A 25,254-nucleotide genomic window follows, 5' to 3' on the forward strand; every position below is an offset into this window, starting at 1 on the left:
GGAAATGGATGACTATGTGAAAGAGACAGAAATGCAGGTCTGTGAAGAGGGTGTGGAGACGGATTAATTATTGGTATTGGTTTGTTATTGTCACTTGTACCGAGGTACAGTGAAAAACTTGTCTTACAAACCGATCGTACAGGTCAATTCATTACACAGTGCAGTTACATTGAGTTAATACAGAGTGCATTGAGGTAGTACAGTTAAAAACAATAACAGTACAGAGTAAAGTGTCACAGCTATGGAGAAAGTGCAGTGCAATAAGGTGCAAGGCCACAAAAAGGTAGATCATGAAGTCATAGTCCATCTCGTTGTATAAAGGAACTGTTCAATAGTCTTATCACAGTGGGGTAGAAGCTGTCCTTAAGTCTGGTGGTACGTGCCCTCAGGCTCCTGTATCTTCTACCTGATGGAAGAGAGAGTGACCCGAGTGGGTGGGGTCTTTGATTATGCTGGCTGCTTCACTAATACAACAAGAGGTAAAGACAGAGTCCAAGGAGGGGAGGCTGGTGTCTGTGATGCACTGGGCTGTGTCCACAACTCTCTGCAGTTTCTTGCGGTCCTGGGCAGAACAGTTGCCGTACCAAGCCGTGATACATCCAGATAGGATGCTTTCTACGGTGCATTGATAAAAGGTGAGAGTCAAAAGGGACAAACTGAATTTCTTTAGCCTCCTGAGGAAGTAGAGGTGCTGGTGAGCTTTCTTGGCCGTGGCATCTACGTGATTTGACCAGGACAGGCTGTTGGTGATGTTCACACCCAGGAACTTGAAACTCTTAACCCTCTCGACCTCGACACCATTGATCAAGACAGGTGCATATACACCGCCCCCTTAAGGTTCTCTTACTCATTTATGGGATATTTATTAATACATAGAACATAGAACAGTACAGCGCAGGAACAGGCCCTTCAACCCACAAACAAATTAAACTAGTAATTAAACACCTAACTAAACTAATCCCTTCTGCCAACACAAGGTCCATATCCCTCCATCCTCTGCACATCCGTGTGCCTAAGACCCTCCTAAATGCCTCTTATCGTATCTGCCTCCACCACCACCCCTGGCAGCACATTCCAGGCACCCACCACTCTCTGTGTTAAAAAAATTACCTCAACACTACTGTAATTCACTTTTTTTTCAAGATGTTACACAATATTATAATAAATTATCCAGTGAAAAAGAAAGTTGAAAGGGAGAGGGGGAACCAGGTCCCCAGCAAACTGAAGCAGAGTTCAGGAACCAGGGTCCCAGAGAGTTGACAGGGATAGGGGTAACCAGGGCCCCAGTGAGTGGGAAGAGAGTGCTGCAAAAGTACCTGGTGAGCCAGATGCCAAACCATTGGGATTTCCGAATCGTTGGTTGATGGAGTTTTATTGTATTCTGTAATACCTCTCTCTGTGAAGTGTCTACTATTCACATGTAACTAAGTGAAGGTACATTGTGCTGAAGTAAATGAGGGCTGCAACAGTCCACCGACTGGGCTCCATGCTGACCTTGGGCTGCTGACGACTGCTAGCTTAGATTATGTGCTGGATTACTTTCATACTTTACTTTCTTAGGAGGTTAAAGAGGTTCAGCTTTGTCACCGAGCACTCGAACAAACTTCTACAGGTGTACTGTTGAAAGTGTCCTGACTGGGTGCATCGTGGTCTGGTGCGGCAATTCGAATGCACAGGAATGTAAGAAACTGCAGAGAGTAGTGGACTCAGCCCGACACATCACGGGCACATCCCTCCCCACCATTGGGAGTATCTACAGGAGGTGCTGCCTCAAGAAGGCAACATCCATCATCAAAGATCCCCACCATCCGGGCCGTGCCATCTTCTCGCAGCTCCCATCGGGCAGGAGGTACAGAAGCCTGAAGTCCCACACCACCAGGTTCAGGAACAGCTACTTCCCTTCAACCATTCGGTTCTTGAACCAACCAGCACAACCCTAATCACTGCAGTTTAGCAACACTGTGACCACCTTGCAATAAAATGGACTTTTGTTTTTTTTTGTTCTAATTGTGTTCTTTATTGTAAAAATTGTGTATAATTTGTGTTTAATTTCTGTTTTTCTTGTGAATGCTGCTTACCTGATGCTCTGTGCCTGTGATGCTGCTGCAAGTAAGTTTTTCATTGCACCTGTGCACACATGTACTTGTGCAGATGACAATAAACTCGACCTTGACTATGTTTTTGGATTATGCAGTAGAACCCACAACCTTCTAAGGTAAGGACTGCCAGTTGAGCCTTCTTTTCCACTATGGTTAAGCAACTCTTCAGGGCAAATGGGAAACTGTTAAACTGCATTGCCTCCACTCCAGCACCACTGTAACCTCAGGCATCAAGCTGCAGCACACATAGAGCACTTGAAATTGTTCAGATTTGTCCACACCACTGAAGTGTACGAGGGAGTGAGCCTTATACCAAAGATCCACAAAACACAGGTCCTCTGCTAACCTGCCCTGAGTGTACAACACTGCAGCCCATAAGAATGAGGGGCCATGATGAGACCTTGCAAACTTTCCATTTCTTGAGAGGCAGGTCTTGGTGCTCCAGTACACCAGTATAAGCTCACCAGCACCTCTACTTCCTCAGGATGCTAAAGAAATTCAGTTTGTCCCCTTTGACTCTCACCAACTTTTATCAATGCACCATAGAAAGCATCCTATCTGGATGTATCACGGCTTGGTATGGCAACTGCTCTGCCCAGGACTGCAAGAAACTGCAGAGAGTTGTGGACACAGCCCAGCGCATCACAGACACCAGCCTCCCCTCCATGGACTCTTTACCTCTCGTTGTCTTGGTGTAGCAGCCAGCATAATCAAAGACCCCACCCACCCGGGTCATTCTCTCTTCTCTCCTCTTCCATCAGGTACCCATGGTGATAAGACTATTGAACGGTTCCCATATACAGTGAGATGGACTATGACCTCACGATCTACCTTGTTGTGACCTTGCACCTTATTGCACTGCACTTTCTCTGTAGCTGTGACACTTTACTCTGTACTGTTATTGTTTTTACCTGTACTACATCAATGCACTCTGTACTAACTCAATGTAACTGCACTGTGTAATGAATTGACCTGTATGTAAGACAAGTTTTCACTGTACCTCGGTACAGGTGACAATAATAAACCAATACCAATACCAATAACCTTTGGCCATCTGAGGAAGAGACTGTTCACGACCTCAAATGCGGCACAAAGCTCGCAGTCTACCAAGTAGCAACATGTCTCAAAGTTGTGAAGGACAAAGGTAGCAAGCAGGCAGGAAATGCACTCTGTAAATTCCCTCAAGCCACATGCCACCCTCATCTGGAAGCTTTGCGACATTCCTTCATTGTAGCCATGGCAAATTCCTGGAGCTCCCTGAAAGCACTGTGTGTGTTCTTTCACCGCACAGAAGGCAGTGGTTCAAGCCTGCCGCTCACCGCCACCTTCTCAGGACTATTGGCCAAGGGCAATAAGTACCACCTTTGCCAAAAAAGCCTTATCCCAACAATGAATAAAAACACACCCTAAATCTGTGCCGTCCGCTTATCAATCCCCAGCACTAAAAATTATATTTGTTTAGTTTAAACCTTGCATCATACCTCTCCTTACCCTTCTCTGCACTAGGGAGAATTTATCTTCTCTTGATTATTAATGGATTACTTATAATTGATAAGATATCTTTATTAGTTACATGTACATCGAAACACACAGTGAAATGCATCTTTTTGCATAGAGTGTTCTGGGGGCAGCCCGCAAGTGTCACCACGCTTCCGGCGCCAACTTATCATGCCCACAACTTCCTAACCTGCACGTCTTTGGAATGTGGGAGGAAACCGGAGCACCCGGAGGAAACACATGCAGACGGGGAGAACGTACAAACTTCTTACAAACAGTGGCTGGAGTTGAACCCGGGTCACTGGCACTGTAATAGCGTTACGCTAACCGCTGGGATTACTATCCCGGTAATATAACCTCATCTAGCAGTTATGGGAAGTAGCTGTTTAGGGCAGGCATGGTAGTGTAGCGGTTGGCGTAACGTTATTACAGCGCCAGCGACCCGGGTTCAATTCCAGCCACTGTCTGTAAGGAGTTTGTACGTTCTCCCCGTGTCTGCGTGGGTTTCCTCCGGGTGCTCCGGTTTCCTCCCACATTCCAAAGACGTACGGGTTAGGAAGTTGTGGGCGTGCTATGCTGGTGCCGGAAGCGTGGCGACACTTGCGGGCTGCCCCCAGAGCTCTCTATGCAAAAGATGTATTTCACTGTTTTGATGTACATGTGACTAATAAAGATATCTTATCTCCGCAAGGGTTCATTGAAACAGGTCTTTGAGGCTGCAAAAATCTGATTTACTAATTCATTCTTCAAGGCTCCATCCTCAAAGCCGATTCTATAATTCTTCCAGATACCCACAGGTCAAGGAGGTACAGGTTTGGGTTAGGGAAGGACATCCCCTAATGAGAAAGCCATTAGAGCAGAATATCCATCCCTATCTCTTTCTACAGATGATTAAATTACAAAGCTGTAATGATAACAAGAGCCAAGGCACAGGCTCAGATTGTAATTGAATTTATGACTAAGCTTAATGTCCTTTGCTGCTCTGATGGTGGAATTAATTTAGCTATTTCACCGTAGGAAGCAGCACAAACCAACCCCTGGGGTAGTGGTTTACAGCAGTATTCAACAATGGTAAACTGGAATGGTAGCCCTGATTGATTATTCTCCATTCCCTAGTGATAATCGTGTAGCCTTCACCAATCTGCCACTGAGCAGCAACCCTACCCTTAGTGTTTCCTGCTCTGTCCAGCTCCACTCCTTACTGGCCAGCCCTTCAGCATCTGAGCCATCGAACCTCTGTGTGTAACGTAGGTTATTAATATAAAGAGATATACAGAGGCTTCCTAATGTCAATATTGTTTCAGCCTTATTCACCAAGGGAAGCTAGAACTGTCAACTCACAATTTCCTGAGGGGATGTTTATTAGTTTAAAATCAATGCTTTTGCATCTGAGGGCATGCCAGATAATTTTAAACAGTGGCTTCCCAGATTTGATATCTATTTGAACCCTGGCTTAACCCATTAAGTAGCCAAGGTCTTTCCAGCCCCCAAAGTGCATTAAATATTGTCAAAAGCAGTTTATCTGTCGCAAATGTGCAAGGGGTCTGCACAGAGGTGCAAGGGTGATGCAGTGACAGAAGCAGCCAACGTAATCAAGGACCCCTCCCAGTCCGGTCATTCTCTCTTCTCCCCTCTCCCATCGGGCAGAAGATACAGAAGCCTGAGGGCACGTACCACCAGGCTCAAGGACAGCTACTATCCCGCTGTTATCAGACTCTTGAACGGACCTCTCATACGCTAAATATGAACCCTTGATCTGTCAATCTACCTCGTCGTGGTCCTTGCACTTTATTTGTCTGCCTGCACTGCACTTTCTCTGTAACTGTAACACTATATTCTGCATTTGGTTCCTTTTTACTACCTCTATGTAATGATGTACGGAATGATCTGTCTGGATGGTACACAAACAAAAGCTTTTCACTGTATCTTGGTACATGTGACAATAATAAACCAGTTCTAGCACACTTGGAAGAGAGTGCGAGGGAGGGGCACCAGGGAGTGTAATGGAACAGGAGTACAAGTGAATTGCTTATTGAAAGCAGCATCACAGGCAAACAGGGTGGTGAAAAAGGTGTTTAGCACACTGGCCTTCATCAGTCAGGGCACTGAGTACAGGAGTTGGGACATTATATTGCAGTTGTATAAGTCATTGGTGAGGCCACACTTGGAGCACTGTGGACAGTTTTGGTCACACTGTTATGGGAAAGACGTGGTTAAACTGGAAAGGGTGCAGAGAAGATTTTCGAGGACGTTGTCAGGACTCGAGGGCCTGAGTTAGAGGGAGAGGTTGGCCAGGCTGGGTCTTTATTCCTTGGAACGTAGGAGAATGAGGGGCGACCTTATAGAAGTGTTTAAAATTATGAGAGGCATCGATAAGGTGGATGGTAACAGTGTTTCCCCCAGGGTAGGGGAGTCCAAAACTAGGGGGCATAGGTTTAGGGTGAGAGGGGGAAGATTTAAAAGGGACCTGAGGGGCAACTTTTTCACACAAAGGGTCATGAGTATATGGAACGAGCTTCCAGAGGAAGTGGGTGAGGCAGATACAACAGTATCATTTAAGAAGCACTTGGATAGGTACATGGAGGGGTGGGGCTTGGAGTGACGTGGGCTGAATGCAGGAAATTGGGACTAGCTGGGTAGGCACCATGGTCGGCATGGACTGGTTGGGCCAAAGGGCCTGTATCCGTGCTGTATTGCTCTATGACTCTCCCAGCTAGCTTAAGAAAGTTGACTTCTCAGAACTGTAGCATCCGTATGTTAACTTGCACCATTCACCCTCTTCCTGCTGCCTTATCCTGGTCAGGTAATGCCTCAATTTTTAACGCTCCCATCTTTTTTCCCTTCCCAGAATCTCTCCATGGCCTCAACCTAACTCAGTAACCTTCAACGGAGACACTCTCTGAAGTGTCCTTCCATCTCTGCTTATCCCCAAATTCAAACGCTCCACCACTGGCAGCTGTGCCTTCAGCTGCCGAGACCCTAAATGATACACTCGAAGATCAATCTGGCTCATTGAAGTTGAGCATTTCCATTAAACGTACCAAGAGCAGGCATCAGAAATTCACAGGAAGTAAATTTTAAGTGGAGAATGTATATGTTTATCAAAACCTGCAGATAACATTCCACTAAAATAAAACACATTCAATCTTCAGTTAATTGGATGAGTTACAAGTCCACAGTTATAAGAAGCATCTGTTTCATTCTCAAAATACCTACAGATTTCATCCTCAAGTTCTGCAGCAAATAATTTCCAGTAAAGGCTTTAAGGGCATAGTAACTCCACAGTAAATGAATTACTAATAGTCCATCATCTCAGTTTATATGACCTAAAACTAATAAAGATATCCTGCCCTGCTCTCTTCTCGATGCTGGCACCACTCATAATTCAACTGATAGCACTTTGTGTGAGTAGGGTCTCACAGGAATAGTGGAATCGTTTACCAGATTATCTGTTATGGCGAATGTTGTTTGAGGAAAATTATTGGCCCAGTACACAGGGTAAATCTCCCTCTTTCAGATTAATGCTGAGAATCCATCTGAGAGAGAGTTGGGGCCTTGGTTTAACATCTCATTGCAAAGTCTCAGCCTAGGTTATTGTATACAAATATCTAGAGCGGTACTTGAACATAGAACCTGCTAATTTAAGACCTCCTGAGGCTAAAGCGCTACCCAGCTGAGCCCCGGCCAAGCTTAGGAACAGGCCAATTGGTGTGAAGTCCATCTCTCATTGGTCAACCATGTCAGGAGGTGGTGGAACGAGATCTCTGGGGTTGAGCCTGGCGACAAGGCAGACGTCGTAGCTGTCATGCATGAGGACCTTGTGGGCCACCACATTCCACTGATTTTCCCAAGGATCCAATTCCAAAATATCTTTGACGATGACTTCATGTCGATCTAGGGAGAGAACAATAAAATATCAGAATCAGAGTTATTATCACTGACTTAGATGATGTGAAATGTGTTGTTTTGCAGCAGCAGTACAGTGCAAAGACATAAAATTACTATAAATTACAAAAATAATGAGGTAGATTGGACTGTTCAGAAATCTGATGGCGGAGGGGAAGAAGCTGTTCCTGAATCACTGAGTGTGGGTCTTCAGGCTCCTGTACCTCCTCCCCAAACAGGTCTATACGGCAAATTTAGGATCTTAATTTTAGAAATCTTATTGGGGACAAAGGTGAAGTCGTTTCCCATAAGTCCCAGTCTGAGTATGTGAGGGAATGCTTATGGTATCCAATATGTATTTGTAGAACAGTATAACCCAGAAATCTCAGTTCTATTGCTGCTGAAACCTTCTTCTGTGCTGTTCAACCTCTGTGTTCTTCCGGCCAGTCATGCATCATCCACCCTCCAGAAGCTTGAGCTCATCCAAACCTCTGCTGATCGTATCCTAACTTCAACCACGTCCCATTCAACCTGTATAGGGATCTGGTCGAACAGTGACTGAAACAAAAAAAATTCCCATCTTGATACTGAAGTCCCTCCATGGCCTCACCTCCTTCCACCTTTGAGGTCTTCTCTGGCCCTGTGGTCCATCCAGTTCCTTGCACATTTCATCTCGTGCATTGTGTATCTTAGGTGGTCATGTCTTCAGTTGCCTGGACCTTAAATACTGAAGTTCCTCGCTGGACCTCTCCACCTCTACCTCCTTCTCTAAGACACTCTTCACAACACATTTCTTTAGCTAGGAAGTTATGCTGCAGCTTTATAAAGCTCTGGTCAGGCCGCATCGGGAGTATTGCATTCAATTCTGGTCGCCCCAGCATAGGAAGGATGTGGAGGCTTTGGAGGGGCTGCAGCAGAGATTCCCCAGGTTGCTGCCTGGATTAGAGGGCATGAGACGTGGGACAAATTTGTGTTGTTTTCTCTGGAGCGGTGGAGGCTGAGGGGAGGCCTGATAGAAGTTTGTAAGACTATGAGAAGCGTAGGAAGAGTAGACAGCCGGTATCTTTTTCCCAGGGTGGAAATGTCAAATACTCGAGTAGATGCATTTAAGATGGGAGGGGGTAAGTTCAAAGGAGACGTGGGGGCAAGTTTTTTTTTCTTACACAGAGTGGTGGGTGCCTGGAATACACTGCCAGGGGTGGTGGTGGAGGCAGATACGATAGGGGCGTTTAAGAGGATCTTGGACAGGCTCATGAATGCGCAGGGAACGGAGGACTATAGACATTAGAACACAGAACATAGAACACTACAGCACAGTACAGGCCCTTCGGCCCACAATGTTGTGCCGACATTTGATCCTGCTCTAAGATCTATCTAACCCTTCCCTCCCACATAGCCCCCTATTTTTCTATCATTCATGTGTCTATCTAAGAGTCCCTTAAATGTCCCTAATGTACCTGCCCCCACAACCTCTGCCAGCAGTGCGTTCCACACACCCACCACTCTCTGTGTAAAAAACTTACCCCTGAAATCCCCCTTATACCTTCCTCCAATCACCTTAAAATTATGTCCCCTCGTGTTAGTCATTGTCGCCCTGGGAAAAAGTCTCTGACTGTCCACTCGATCTATGCCTCTTATCATCTTGTGCACCTCTATCAAGTCACCTCTCATTCTCCTTCGCTCCAAAGAGAAAAGCCCTAGCTCACTCAACCTATCCTCATAAAATATGCTCTCCAATCCAGGCAGCATCCTGGTAAACTTCCTCTGCATGTAGGAGATTCCATTGTGTAGGTATATTGGATTAGTTTAGTTAGGTGCTTAATTACTGGCTTAATTAGTTCAGTACAACATTGTGGGCTGAAGGGCCTGTTCCTGTGCTGTACTGTTCTATGTTCTATGTATCCAAGTGTTGGACCCTCTCAAATTACCTCTTTCATCTTGTCTAATTCACTCAGACCTGAATTACTCACGGAACATGTTCATACCTGCGCCACGAAATGCTCCACAGACGTACAGCTTCTCATCCACCACCCCGGCATTTGTAGAGTTGGTGCGGAGTGACAGAATTGGTGTTGGCAACGGAGGTCCCTGCCTCCAGAAATCTCCGTCCGGGTTGTATATTTCCACTGCATCCAAACATCTCCTAGCCTGTCCACGATCCACTCCGTAGCAGCCTATCCCACCTTAAGCAGAATAATTAATTATTAATGGCATGGAATCTTAGAACAATACAGCACAGAAGGGACCCATCAGTGTGTCCCTTTATTGTAAAGACAAGGACCATTTAACCTCAAGCATGCAACTAGAAGGGCACAGACAGATCAATATTGATGTATTGGATATTGATGATTGGACTCAGCCCAATACATCACGGGCACATCCCTCCCCACCATCGGTGGTATCTACAGGAGGCGCTGCCTCAAGAAGGCAACATCCATCATCAAAGGTCAGAGTCCATCTCAATCTACCTTGTTGTGACCTTGCACCTTATTACACTGCACTTTCTCTGTAGCTGTGACACTTTACTCTGTACTGTTATTGTTTTTACCTGTACTACCTCAATGCACTCTGTACTAACTCAATGTAACTGCACTGTGTAATGAAATGACTTGTACGATCGGTATGCAAGACAGGTTTTTCACTGTACCTCAGTACAAGTGACAATAATAAACCAATACCAATACCAATACCACCATCCAGGCCATGCCATCTTCTCACAGCTCCCATCGGGCAGGAGGTACAGAAGCCTGAAGTCCCACACCACCAGGTTCAAGAACAGCTACTTCCCTTCAACCATTCTGTTCTTGAACCAACCGGCACAACCCTAATCACTACAGTTTATGACCACTTTGACCACTTTGCACTACAATGGACTTTTTTTTGTTCTTATTGTGTTCTTTCTTGTAAAGACTGTGTGTAATTTATGTTAAGTTATGTTTTTCTTGTGAATGCTGCTTATCTGATGCTCTGTGTCTGTGATGCTGTTGCAAGTAAGTTTTTCATTGCACCTATGCACACATGGACTTGTGCGTATGACAATAAACTTGACTTTGAAACTTAACATAAATCCCGCATTCTTTCCTGGTCAGTTATTTATCCAGTTCCTTACTGATTTCTACTATCGTGTCTGCTTTCAATATGACATCTGGCAATACATTCCACATCGAAATTAAATACAAATGTTTCCTCAGTCCTTAAATTTGTGTACTCTATTTATCAATCGCCGAGAAATTTATCCAGGTCATAGAGTCATAGAGCCATACAGCATGGAAACAGGCCCTTCGGCCCAACTTGTCTATGCCGACCAAGTTGCCGAACTGAGCTAGTCTCACCTGCAGGTCAGTAGAGCTCAAACTGCTGCATAGTCGTGAGTGCATTTTACCTGCCACCTGATTTTATTTAAGCTCCTCTTAACTTTAACTGTTTCTATCAAAACTCCTCTTAACCTTCTCAGGTCCAAGGAGAACGGCCTGAGCTTCTCCAGCCTCCCCATAGAACTGCAACCCCCACCCCCTCTAAATGCATCATTACTATTTGCTTCAACCACTCATAGTGCTGGTGAGTTTCAATTTCTCACCTCTCTTTGGGTGCAGAAGTTTTGTTGCTGACTGTCCTATATCGCTGGCCTCTGGTTATACTCTTCACCAAGGCAGGAGACATTCTCTCTGTATCCAGTATATCAACCTTCCATAATTTTAAGGACCTCTGTTGGGTCACCATGCAGCCTTCTTTTGTCAAGGGAGTCTGTTCATTCTTTCCTGATGAGTTTATCCTTGTATTTCTGGTAATAACTCCGTAAGTCTTCTCTGGACTCTCTCCACTGCCTCTACACCCTTGTTTTAATTGGTGGCCAAAACTGTACACCATACTGTGGCTTAACCACTCTAGCGTAAGCACTCCGGTTTTCACTTCCATCCCTCTGGAGATAAAGCCAGAGTGTGGTTTACTTTCCCAGGCCTGGCTAACCTGTGGAGCAATTTTTAGTGATTGGTTCATTTATAGTGTCAGAGAATCATACATCATGGAAACAGGCCCTTCGGCCCAACTGGTCCATGCCAACCAAGTTGCCCCATCCAAGCTAGTCCCATTTGCCAGTGTTTGGCCCATAACCTTCTAAACCTTTCCAATCCATGTACAACTCTTTTTTAAGAGTTGTTATTGTACCTGCCTCAACCATTTCCTCTGGCAGCTCATTCCGCATACTTTGTGTAAAAGAGTTGCCGCTCAAGTTCCTATTAAATCTTTCCACAGGCACGGTAGTGTAGCGGTTAGTGTAACACTATTACAGCGCCAGCAAGCCGGGTTCAATTCCGGCCGCTGTCTGTAAGGAGTTTGCACGTTCTCCCCGTGTCTGCGTGGGTTTCCTCCGGGTGCTCCGGTTTCCTCCCACATTCCAAAGGTGTACGGGTTAGGAAGTTGTGGGCATGCTATGTTGGCGCCGGAAGCATGGCGACACTTGCGGGCTGCCCCCAGAACACTCTACGCAAAAGACGTATTTCACTGTGTGTTTCGATGTACATGTGACTAATAAAGATATTTTATCTTATCTTATCTCTCTCACCTTAAACCTATGCTCTCTAGTTCTTGCTTCCCCAACCATGGGAACAAGACTTGGTGCATTCACCCTAACTATTCACCCTATTTATCTTTGAGATCTGACTCCACCTGCATTTGCATCTTCCTTTTCTTCCCACCAAAGCATAGCTCACATTTATTTGTGTTGAACTTCATTTGCCAATTATTTGCCCACTGCATCCAAGTTTATTCATGTCCTCCTCAATTTTAACTAACCAGCCACCTCCACCAAATCCAGAAATTCTATTTTGGATTCCGTACTCTAATTCATTAATCTAAATTGTGGGGAGGGATGTGCCGGTGATGTGTTGGGCTGAATCCATGACTCTCTGCAGCTTCTTACGTTCCTGCGCATTTGAATTGCTGTACCAGACCGTGATGCAACCAGTCAGGATGTTTTTGCATCCAGTAATTCATTGCTACAGATTGTCCTCTACTCTGCAGACAATCTATTTTTCAGACACACTTCCAGAACCAGAACAATGGAGGGTCAAATCAGAATCTACTATCATACAGCTAGGAATTCCAGCTTTGTAATGAAAGCATTAGTTGAGAAGTAAATATTTATTTATCCCCAGAACTGATATATCTCCTGAACATATCATGAGCTTTACTCCACACAGGATGTTGCAAAAAAGAGTTCTCCCTGTTCTCCTGGTCAATATTACAAAGCTTCTGCCAACATCACAAAATCAGACTGTTTGGTCTTTTAACTCACTGCTATTCATGGTAGTGTAGTGGTTAGCGTATCGCTATTACAGCGCCAGCGACCTGGGTTCAATTCTGGCCGCTGTCTGTAAGGAGTTTGTACGTTCTCCCCGTGTCTGCGTGGGTTTCCTCCAGGTGCTCCGGTTTCCTCCCACATTCCAAAGACGTACGGGTTAGGAAGTTGTGGGCGTGCTATGTTGGCGCCGGAAGCGTGGCGACACTTGCGGGCTGCCCCCAGAACGCTCTATGCAAAAAGATGCATTTCACTGTGTGTTTCGACGTACATGTGACTAATAAAGATATCTTATCTCATCTATTCATATGCAAATTGCCTGCGGCATTCCCTGCTGGTACTACTCCACCTCACGGACTGCTGAGTGCTTTGGATGTCCCAAAGACATAAAAGGTGCGAGTATAACTGCAAACTCTTTTTCTATAAGCCAACTATTAAATAAGAATTATAAACTGGGCTTGGTAGAGGGTCAGGAAAAGAGAATAAATTAGTATTTTCTTAGATAACCATATCTCTTCCTCACATTCCCCTTCACAATTATCCCTGAAATGAGTCAGTTGGGTACATGTCAGACTAAAGATGATTAAGACAGATGAAATGATATTCGCTTTCTGCAGCTCATGTTAACGTTATTAAACTGTCATGTCATCTCAACCACAAGTCGTCTGAACCCGGCCAGTTTGGCAGGCGTGATCATCGGATATTCACGCACATTAACCAGCACGGGTCACTTCTTTAATGAATCAGCACTCAGCAGATCTAGCTCTCTGTTTGTGTTCTGGCTCCCAAAATCTCTGCACTCTTTCTCTCTGCCTTCAACTTTCTGAAAATGAATCTCCAAAACAGCTCAGTTTCCTTTCAATCGAACCATTTAACCGTACATTTATTCCTAATCTGTAAATTGACAGGAGAGAAGCTATGCCTTGTCTCTCGGTAATATGGCCATTCCTGCTCAAGTATGAGGCAAGGAAAGGGTGACAGGACTTGAGCAGTATATTCAACATTGAATTCTCTCGCAGAATCCCACATTTTAACACCCAAACTCCTGCACTGAAACCTATACCTCCCACAGTCTCGCTCACCTGTAGTATACAGCACAGTACAGCACAGGAACAGGCCCTTCAGCCCACAGTGTCTGCACCAACATGATGCCAAATTAAGCTAAATCTCTTCTGCCTGCACGTGATCCGTATCCCTCCATTCCCTGCATAGGCCACTGCCTGTAAGGAGTTTGTACGTTCTCCCCGTGTCTGCGTGGGTTTCCTCTGGGTGCTCCGGTTTCCTCCCACACTCCAAAGATGTACAGGTTAGGAAATTGTGGGCGTGCTATGTTGGCGCTGGAAGAGTGGCAACACTTGTGGGCTGCCCCCAGAACACTCTACGCAAAAGATGCATTTCACTGTGTATTTCGATGTACATGTGACTAATAAAGAAATCTTATCTTTTTCACGTTTCTATCGAAAAGCCTCTTAAAACTCTTATTGTATCTGCTTCCACCACCACCCCTGGCAGCCCGTTCCAGGCACCCACACACTTGCCCCACACATCTCCTTTAAACTTTCCCCCTCTCACCTTAAGTGCATGTCCTCTCGTACAGAGGTTTTCAAGGTTGCCAGGGGGTCTGCGAGCAAGCCAAGAAAAAAATGGAAAAGCGACCTGTTACAAAGACGTAGCTTACTTGCTTGCTCCAGTTTTCCACTATTCAGAAAATCGGCCATATCTATTCTATCTGTTATAGGCGACAATCTTTGAGACTTAGACGGTGTTCCCTTCCGGTAAGCTGCCGCTGAATATTCGATTTGTGTAGTCAGAGTAGTCAGTAGTGTTCACTACTCACTACTATTCTGTTGTGCACTGTAGTGTTAGCGAGACTGAGTGACGTTGTTGGTGTGCCTTCATAATATTGCTTACTTATCGTGCATTTACACCACAGTGACGTCACTGTTAAACAAAATGTGCTCAAGTGTGTAAATTTTAAATTAGTTTTGATAATTTTGTTTATCAGTAATAGTAATTAAACTGTCCAGTGTGTATTGCTGGGTATGGAGAAATTTCTGAAGAGAAAAGCTGACTAGAAACGGGAAGATTCTGATGACGAAGGGGATAAGGGTGACCAAAAGAGAAAACAACACAAGTACGATCCAGAATACATTTCATATGGCTTCATCGCAGTGGGGACAAATGCGGACCAACCTCTCTGTGTTGTGTGTTTGCAAACACTGTCCAACGATGCAATGAAACCAGCGAAATTGAAGCGCCATTTAACAACAGTGCATCCAGATATTGCCAGTAAGCCGAAGGAATACTTTGAGCGGCAAAAGGAGCTGTACCTCAAGCAGAAAGGCAAAATGAAAGCCTGCACCACTGTAAATGAGAAGGCTCTTCATGCATCTTATTTAGTAGCATTACGAATAGCACGTTCCAGGAGGCCTCACACAATTGGAGAAGAGCTTATACTGCCTGCAGCAGTAGATATGTGCAAAGTTGTACTGGGAAAAGAATCCAGTCAAAAACTGAAAGCCATTCCACTGTCTGATAACACAGTAAGCAGAAGACTTGGAGATATGGCGGAAGATACACAGAGCCAGCTGATAGCACGTCTTCAGCAAGTTAGATTTGCGATTCAGCTCGATGAAAGTACTGATGTTGCCAGTGCTGCGCAGTTGTTGGTTTATGTACGGTATTGCTGGGAAGGAGAGGCTTTGGAAGACTTTTTGTTTTGCAAGGCACTCCCAGGGTGTACAACCGGTGAAGAACTTTTCCGTGTGCTTGACACTTTTTTGTACGATTGGCATTGGCGTGGACACAGTGTATTGGAGTATGCACGGATGGTGCTGCCGCAATGACGGGACGGAAGTCGGGTCTAGTCGCACGAGTGAAAGAAGTAGCTCCACATGTAGCAGCAACCCACTGCATGATTCACCGTGATGCTTTGGTTGCAAAGGATATGGATGAAAATCTTGCGCATGTGTTTTCCACGTGCATTAAAATAGTTAACTTTATCAAAGCCAGGCCGCTCAATCATCATTTGTTTGAAAACATATGCAGTGAAGTGGAAGCCGAGCATAAGCATTTGTTGCTACATACAGAAGTCAGATGGCTGTCAGGAGGCCGCGTCGTGCAGCATGTATATGAATTGCGAGATGAACTGCTCATTTTTCTAAATGAGCATAACGGATCAGTGGCACAGTGCTTGACAGATGAGACGTGGGTTGCCAGATTAGCTTATCTTGCAGATATTTTCAACATCTTGAAAAGCTTAAATCTATCATTGCAAGGAGCTGGCTCAAATGTTCTGAAAATGCATGACAAAATCAATGCCTTCCAGAAAAAACCCCGTATCTGGAAGGTAAGATGCGAGCAAGGTGTCTATGATATGTTTCTGTTGCTGGCTGACTTTCTGACAGTGAACGAGACTAAGACAGACGCCATTGCGAGCACCGTTTTGAACCATATTCAACAGCTGTCACATTATTTCCATAAGTATTTCGGCAACGATGACACGAGCATGTTTGATTGGATTCGAAATCCATTTGAATGCATGCTTACTGATTTAACTGGACGTGAACAAGAAGAATTGGCTGAACTGTCAACTGACAGGAGTTTGCACTTGCAGTTCAACCGAATGTCACTGTTGTCATTCTGGATAGCATGTTCCCAGGAGTATCCACTGCTGTCCGGCAAAGCCGTCAATGTTCTGTTACCATTTGCAACCACTTACTTGTGCGAAATTGCATTTTCTGCAGTCACTGCCATGAAAACCAAATACAGATCAAGACTGAATATTGAGGATGACATACGCGTATGTTTGTCGCACATACCACCACGTTTGGACAAACTCTGCAGTGCGTAACAGGCACAACCTTCACAGCGAACTTAACACTGAAAGACACCACTGGTAATTATCGGTGATTGAAATAGTCACTATTTCAATAGGGCCTGTGTGCAGTAATTTTAGTGTTGTATGCATGAATTATCGATTGTTTGATTTTGTGGGCTTTGGGGGTCCGCCATCTAACAAGGACATGTTCTGGGGGGGCTGCAGCATGAAAAAGGTTGAAAACCATTGCTCTAGTACTTGACATTTCTACCCTGGGAGAAAGATTCTGACTGTCTACCCTATCCATGCCTCTGATAATTTTATAATCTTCTATCATCCTTCGACGGGTCCGGAGAAAACAACTCAAGTTTGTCCAACCTCTCCTTATGGCTCATACCCTCTAATCCAGTCAACATCCTGGTAAACCTCTTCTGCACCCTCTCCATAGCCTCCACATCCTTCCTGTAATGGGACGACCAGAATTTCAACTATCATTTCAACATCCCAGTTCTCCCACTGAAACCTCTCTCTCCCCAACACACCCAACTTTCCCACCAAAATCCCACCTCTCAGTCCCCCGGTTCTCCCACTGAAACTCGCCTGTCCAAAGCCCAGACTTGGCCATTGCAACCCGATCTCTCCTGTACCCCGTTTCTCATATGGACAAATATCCCTCCAGTGGTTCAATGCCTGTGAATCGCTTTGGGATGCCATGGGATTGTCAACCTCTTATCCAAATAGAAATTCTTTCTGATGCCAGATTCTCCAACCTGCACAAAGTCCCACACACCCACCACCCTTGGCCACAGTGTACCAGCTTTTGGAAAGCACCCTGAACTCTTTCCTTGGTTGCACGTGTCTCCTTCACCTCAAGGCTGCGTCCTCAGCCCTCTACTCTACTCCCTATACACTCATGACTGTGTGGCCAGATTCTGCTCTAACTCCATCTACAAGTTTGCTGATGATACCACCGTTGTAGGCCGTATCTCAAACAGCGATGAGTCGGAGTACAGGAAGGAGATAGAGAGCTTAGTGGAATGGTGTCATGACAACAACCTTTCCCTCAATGTCAACAAAACTAAAGAGCTGGTCATTGACTTCAGGAAAGGGGGTGGTGTACATGCATCTGTCTACATCAATGGTGCTGAGGTCAAGAGGGTTGAGAGCTTCAAGTTCCTGGGAGTGAACATCACCAACAACCTGTCCTGGACAAACCACGTGGATGCCATGGACAAGAAAGCTCACCAGCGGCCTCTACTTCCTCGGGAGGCTAAAGAAATTTGGTTTGTCCCCTTTGACTCTCACTAACTTTTACCGATGCACCATAGAAAGCATCCTATCTGGATGTATCACGGCTTGGTACGGCAACTGCTCTGCCCAAGACCGCAAGAAGCTGCAGAGAGTTGTGGACACAGCCCAGCACATTACGGACACCAGTCTCCCCTCCTTGGACTCTGTCTTTACCTCTCATTGTCTTGGTGTGGCAGCCAGCATAATCAAAGACCCCACCCACCCGGGACATTCTCTCTTCTCTCCTCTTCCATCGGGTAGAAGATACAGGTGCCTGAGGGCACCTACCACCAGACTTAAGGACAGCTTCTACCCCACTGTGATAAGACTATTAAACAGTTCCCTTATACAATGAGATGGACTATGACCTATGACCTCATGACCTCATGATCTACCTTGTTGTGACCTTGCACCTTATTGCACTGCACTTTCTCTGTAGCTGTGACACTTTACTCTGTACTGTTATTGTTTTTACCTGTACTACATCAATGCACTCTGTACTAACTTAATGTAACTGCACTGTGTAATGAATTGACCTGTAAGATCTGTTTGTAAGACAAGTTTTTCACTGTACCTCGGTACAAGTGACAATAAATAAACCAATACCAATACCAATACCAATAACATCATAGAGGAGCTAGACATCAAAGAATCAGGCTAACATGTCAACCATCAAGTACCCTTCCATACTAATCCCACTTACCAGCACTTGGTCTGGAGCCTTGTAGCCCTTGGTGGTTCAAGAACTCATCTAGATACCTGTTATGGACTCAGTGAAAGTCCCTTTAAGATAGAGAGTGTGTGTGTATGTGTGTGTGGGGCGTTCTTACGTCAATAGAAGATAAAGGACGTAATGACGTTGTTGAAGAAGTCAGAAGAAGAAGAAGGAGAGAGAGAGAGAAGGGAGAGAGACACCAGCCTGCTTGTTTTCTCTATCGATGGATGAGAAACAATAACTGTGTTTGCCACTGAAATCCATGTATGGAAGTTGGAAGTAATCCGGTGGAGTTCACTTTGTTGCTGACCTGTAGAAGGAAACAGGTATTTGTGTGTGGACGACCACGGTTCGGATGCTTTTCGGGGTGAGGAAGTCACTACCGAGTAAACACTGGAGTGTCGTTTGGGTTCCATCGTGGAACATTTGGATTTCGTATGTACTCTCTCTATGTTTTCTACATCTACATCTTATCTTCAGACAACGGTGGTTGTTGAAGAAGCCCTTGCTCATGTTTCACCTTATGGCTTGCGGAACTGAACTTTAAGAACCATTCCGGAACTGGGAGTTTTGGACTTTGTCACACACACACACGACGAGTTTAGTTTGGGTTAACGTTCGAGGTTTAACATTCTTGAATTCTAACATACTAACATTTTTTTTTACTTTTATTTTACGTATTATCATAAGTAGTGATTAATAAAATAGTTTTTAACACTGAATCATGCTCAGTGTGTTTCTTTTGTTGCTGGTTTGTGACAAAATTGGGGGCTCGTCCGGGATAGTTCCCAAGGTTAACGAGTGTCGTCTGGGATTGTACCCCAGATTGACGAGATTTGTTCGGGATTCAATCCAAAGATTTTTGAGGGAGGTCTGATAAATTCTTTTTAATTGGCTTGTGTGTGTGGAAACCAGCAGCAATGGATATTAAGGCATTTTTGGAGTCACCAACCCAAAAGGGATTGGAGGTGGCGAAAAAGGATGATTTGATAAAGATTGCTACAAGGCTAAACCTTACAGAAGTAAAGCAGTCTATGAGAAAGGCAGATATTCAGAGACTGATAGCTGGCCATTATGTGGAAAAGAAGGTGTTTGAGAAGGAAGTGTTAAAACAGTTTCCTGGCAGTGAAATAGCAATTTCTGAGGCACAGGTGCAGCTGGCAAAGATAGAGGCTGAACGAGAGCAAAATAAATTAGAAGCTGAATGAGAGCAAAAGAGATTAGAGGCTGAACGAGAGCAAACTCAGTTAAAGATAGAGGCCGAACGAGAGCAAACTCAGTTAAAGATAGAGGCCGAACGAGAACAAACCCAGTTAAAGATAGAGGCCGAACGAGAGAAATTAGAGGCCGAACAAAAGAAATTAGAGACTGAACAAAAGATAACTCAGATGAAGATAGAGGCTGATCTAGCAATGAAGCAGATGGAATTGAAGAGGATGGAGCTGGATAACGAGGAGAAAAAGAGGCAGCATGAGTTACAAATGAAGCGTAGGAGTTCGGAATCTGATTCTGATGATGGTTTTTCAGCCAGCAGGGAGGTTCGATTAGTCCCTCCGTTTGAAGAAGATCAGGTTGATCAGTATTTCCAACATTTTGAAAAGGTTGCTGTGAGTTCAAACTGGCCAAGGAAAGGATGGGCTCTTATGGTACAGAGTGTGATTAAAGGTAAAGCTCAAAAAGCTTATTCTGCTTTGTCTGCTGAGGATGCAGCTGATTATACCAAGGTAAAACAAGCTATTTTGAAGGCCTATGAATTGGTCCCTGAGGCTTATAGACAAAAATTCAGAGACTTGAGGAAATCTGCAGATCAGACTTATATGGAATTTGCCAATGGAAAGAGAATATGTTTTGAACGATGGTGCCTGGCTAAAAATGTAGATGGGGATTATGATAAATTGACAGAATTGATACTGGTGGAGGACTTTAGAAGATGTGTTCCAGCTGAATTAACAACATATTTAAATGAAAAGGCAGTGGAAACTTTACAAGAAACTGCTAGGTTGGCAGATGATTATGCTTTAACCCATAAATCCAAATGGGGACAACCTAAAACCTTTCAAAAGAGTTACAAAGACAATCCAGGTAAACCGGCGATTAAATTGGGAGGTAATCAAAAAGGAAAAGATGAAAAGAAGCCAGGGCTGGAGAAACCTGTTGAGCGTACTTGTTATTACTGTAGGAAACCTGGCCACGTGATATCTAATTGTGCCCTTTTGAAGAAAAAGAAGGAAGCTGGGCCCAATGCTTGCTTTCAGGCAATTAAAAGTCAAAAAGGTTTAGGAGATGCTGTTAAAGATCAGTCCTTGCAAGAGGGAAAAGCGGAAAAGTTGGAGGAGGTGAGAAAAGAATTCCGTTCGTATGTATCAGAGGGTTTTGTTTCACTGAATGATGAGTCACCCCAGGTGCCAGTGAAAATTCTTAGAGATACTGGGGCTAGTCAATCTCTCTTGCTGGACAGTGTTTTAAATTTTGGAGAAGAAAGTGACACTGGTGAAGTAAATCTAGTACGAGGTGTTACAGGTGAGACCATGTCTGTCCCTTTTCACAGGGTGATTTTAAAGTCAAAGTTCGTAGAAGGACCAGTCGAGATAGGGATAAGACCTAGTTTGCCAGTGGAAGGAGTTTCTTTGTTATTGGGAAATGACCTTGCAAATGGAGAAAGTGATCCTGTGGTACGGTTAACAACCAAACCAAGGATTGATGAGTCTGAGAATGATCCAGATGTTTACCCATCATGTGCGGTGACTCGAGCTAGAGCTAGAGAATTAGCCAAGACAGACAGTCCGGTGCAGTCTGATGTGGTTCCTTGTGACAGTCCTAAACAGGAAGAAAATTATGATGCCTTATCTGAGACTTTTCTGTCTTCACTGGAGGATCAACATCCTTATAGTGAGCCTGAATTTAAAGATTTGTCTTTGTCAAGGAAGGATTTTATGGTGGAACAGACAAAGGACCCTGAGTTGACAGAATTGAAAGAAAAAGCTCTCTCATGTGAGGAGATTGAAAAAGTGCCAATTGGATACTATGTCAAAAATGGAGTGTTAATGAGGAAATGGAGACCTCCTCATGTTCCTGTTACTGAGGAATGGGAAGTTATTCATCAGGTTGTTGTTCCAAAAGTTTATAGGAATGAGATTTTAAACCTGGCCCACAGTATGCCTTTGGGTGGTCATTTTGGGGTGAATAAAACCGTAGGGAAGATCTTGAAACAATTCTATTGGCCTGGTTTGAGAAAAGATGTGGTGATGTTTTGTCGAACCTGCCACACGTCAGATGGTAGGTAAACCAAATCAAAAACCCCCTGTGGCTCCATTGAAACCAATTCCTGCTTTTGGTGAACCCTTTTCGAAGGTGATTGTGGACTGTGTTGGACCCTTACCAAAGTCTAAGACTGGAAATCAGTATTTGTTAACCATCATGTGTGCCACTTCTAGATTTCCAGAGGCAATACCCCTTAGAAATATTAAGGCCAAGACGGTGTCAAAGGCTCTTGTAAAATTTTTTACCTTGTTTGGTTTGCCAAAAGAAATCCAATCTGATCAAGGTAGTAATTTTATGTCAAAAATTTTTAAACAAATAGTCTATGAGCTGGGAGCAAAGCAGATTGTATCATCTGCATATCACCCAGAATCTCAAGGAGCTCTGGAGAGATTTCATTCTACTCTCAAAAATATGCTGAAGACTTATTGCTTTGAAAACACCAAGGATTGGGACGAAGGTATCCATTTACTTTTGTTTGCCGTTAGAGAATCGATCCAGGAGTCAATAGGATTTAGTCCGTTTGAGCTTGTATTTGGACATAGGGTGAGAGGACCTTTGGAGTTGTTAAGAGAGCAATGGGTTAATGAGGAAGTTCACTTGAGTCTGTTGGACTATGTCCAAAAATTTAAAACTCGGTTGGAGAGAGTCTGCCAGCTAGCGAGAGAGAATCTGAAAACAAGCCAGATAAGAATGAAGACATATTTTGATAGACGTGCTCGGCCTAGGACATTCGCAGTGGGGCAAAAAGTGTTGGTATTTTTCCCTAGCCAAAATAATCCCTTGCAAGCTCGTTTTTCTGGCCCCTATGTTATTGAATCTCGAGTGACTGATCTAACATATATAATCAAAACACCAGATAGACGCAAGAAAACACAACTCTGTCATGTAAACATGCTAAAACCTTATTATGAGAGGGATTCAGTGGTGGCCTTGGTGGATGATGTAAAGGTTGTTTCTAGAATGCCTGATGTTGATGTTGAGGAAGGCCAATTTAGACCAAATATTGTTCCATCGAAACTAAAAAACCAAAATATCCTGGAGAACCTTGAAACGAAGTTGGACCATTTACAAGTTTCACAAAAACAACAGATGAGAGAATTAATTTTAAAATTTAAAAATCTGTTCCCAGATGTTCCAAACAGAACATCGATAATTACCCATGATGTTGATGTTGGGGATGCAAAACCAATCAAACAACACCCATATCGAATGAATGTAGAAAAAAGTAAACTTGTTGATCAGGAAATAAAATACATGTTGGAAAATGATATTATTAGACATTCTACTTCAAATTGGAGTTCGCCCTGTGTTATTGTACCTAAACCTGATGGAACTGTTAGATTTTGCACAGATTACAGGAAAGTGAATGCTGTAACAAAGTCAGATGCTTACCCTATTCCTAGGGTGGATGATTGCATAGACAGAGTGGGAAAGGCAAAATTTCTTACAAAGATTGACCTATTAAAAGGGTACTGGTGTGTTCCATTAACAGATAGAGGACGGGAGATTTCAGCCTTTGTAACCCCTTCTGGATTGTATGAATACAATGTTTTGCCATTTGGAATGAAAAATGCTCCGGCAACATTTCAAAGAATGATTAATTCAGTGATTCATGGGTTAAAACATACAGATGCCTACATTGACGACTTAGTGACTGGGAATGATACATGGGAGGATCACATCTCTGCGTTAGAAAGGTTGTTTGAAAGACTTTCCAAGGCTAACCTTACAGTTAACTTGGCTAAAAGTGAATTTGGCCATGCCACTGTAACGTATCTTGGTTATGTTGTAGGTCAAGGCAAGCAAGCTCCTGTTCAGGCAAAAGTTCAAGCGATATCTGAGTTCCCTATTCCCACAGGTACGAGGACTGTTAGAAGATTTTTGGGAATGGTTGGATATTATCAAAAATTTTGTAAAAATTTTGCTGATATTGCTCTTCCCCTAACTAATCTTCTGAAGAAGGGAGTAAAGTTTGTTTGGACAGATTCTTGTCAAGAAGCATTTGAGAAGCTGAAAACCATTTTATGCTACCATCCTGTGCTCAAAACACCTGACTTTGAAAAGCCATTTTCATTAGCAGTAGATGCCAGTGATGAAGCTGCAGGAGCTGTGTTGTTGCAGAAGGGTGACCTTGATGATATTGACCATCCTGTAGCTTACTTTTCAAAGAAATTTAATGAGCATCAAAAGAATTATTCCACCATAGAGAAAGAATTACTGTCGCTTGTTTTAGCCTTGCAACATTTCAATGTATATGTTTGCACCGCTCAGAAACCATTGACTGTGTATACAGATCATAACCCATTGGTGTCTGAGCCGAGTCAAAAACAAGAACAGAAGGCTGTTAAACTGGAGTTTAATTTTGCAAGAGTTTGATCTCATGATAACTCACATTAAAGGCAAAGATAATGTGATTGCTGATTGTCTTTCCCGATGTTAAATGGGAAACATGTATCTGTACTAATCTGATAGTCTGTAGTTGTGTAGCATGATAATTATTAACATTACTAACTGTATGCGCGGTTGAATTTTTCTTGGGAAAAATTTTTTTTAGGTGGGAGGTGTTATGGACTCAGCGAAAGTCCCTTTAAGATAGAGAGTGTGTGTGTATGTGTGTGTGGGGCGTGCTTACGTCAATAGAAGATAAAGGACGTAATGACGTTGTTGAAGAAGTTAGAAGAAGAAGGAGAGAGAGAGAGAAGGGAGAGAGACACCAGCCTGCTTGTTTTCTCTATCGATGGATGAGAAACAATAACTGTGTTTGCCACTGAAATCCATGTATGGAAGTTGGAAGTAATCCGGTGGAGTTCACTTTGTTGCTGACCTGTAGGAAACAGGTATTTGTATGTGGACGACCACGGTTCGGATGCTTTTCGGGGTGAGGAAGTCACTACCGAGTAAACACTGAAGTGTCGTTTGGGTTCCATCGTGGAACATTTGGATTTCGTATGTACTCTCTCTATGTTTTTCTACATCTACATCTTATCTTCAGACAACGGTGGTTGTTGAAGAAGCCCTTGCTCACGTTTCACCTTATGGCTTGCGGAACTGAACTTTAAGAACCATTCAGGAACTGGGAGTTTTGGACTTTGTCACACACACACACGAAGAGTTTAGTTTTGGGGTTAACGTTCGAGGTTTAACATTTTTGAATTCTAACATACTAACTTTTTTTTTAACTTTTATTTTACGTATTATCATAAGTAGTGATTAATAAAATAGTTTTTAACACTGAATCATGCACAGTGTGTTTCTTTTGTTGCTGGTTTGTGACAATGAGTAGTCAAGGGATGAGCCTGGTTAAAGGTGATTTATTTGAAAGAATAACCCTCATTCCAACTAACCTGTTGAGGGTTTCCAGAATTCTTGGTTTATTATTTATTCAGCAAAG

The 25,254-nt window shown here is 43.8% G+C and overlaps 1 protein-coding gene across 1 annotated transcript in view; it reads right to left on the bottom strand.

The window, feature by feature from the left end:
- Positions 1–6,961: 6,961 nt before the first annotated feature.
- kbtbd12 (kelch repeat and BTB (POZ) domain containing 12) overlaps positions 6,962–25,254 on the bottom strand; it is a 42,956-nt gene continuing 24,663 nt past the window's right edge. Inside the window, exons 5-6 of the mRNA XM_052017504.1 lie at positions 9,467–9,664; positions 6,962–7,490 (exon numbers count right to left, since the gene is read on the bottom strand). Coding sequence (XP_051873464.1) covers positions 7,321–7,490; positions 9,467–9,664 — 368 coding nt within the window. The 3' untranslated portion in view covers positions 6,962–7,320. The remainder of the gene's footprint in view (positions 7,491–9,466; positions 9,665–25,254) is intronic.

Source organism: Pristis pectinata, chromosome 6 (assembly GCF_009764475.1).
Source record: "Pristis pectinata isolate sPriPec2 chromosome 6, sPriPec2.1.pri, whole genome shotgun sequence".
NCBI lineage: Eukaryota > Metazoa > Chordata > Chondrichthyes > Rhinopristiformes > Pristidae > Pristis > Pristis pectinata.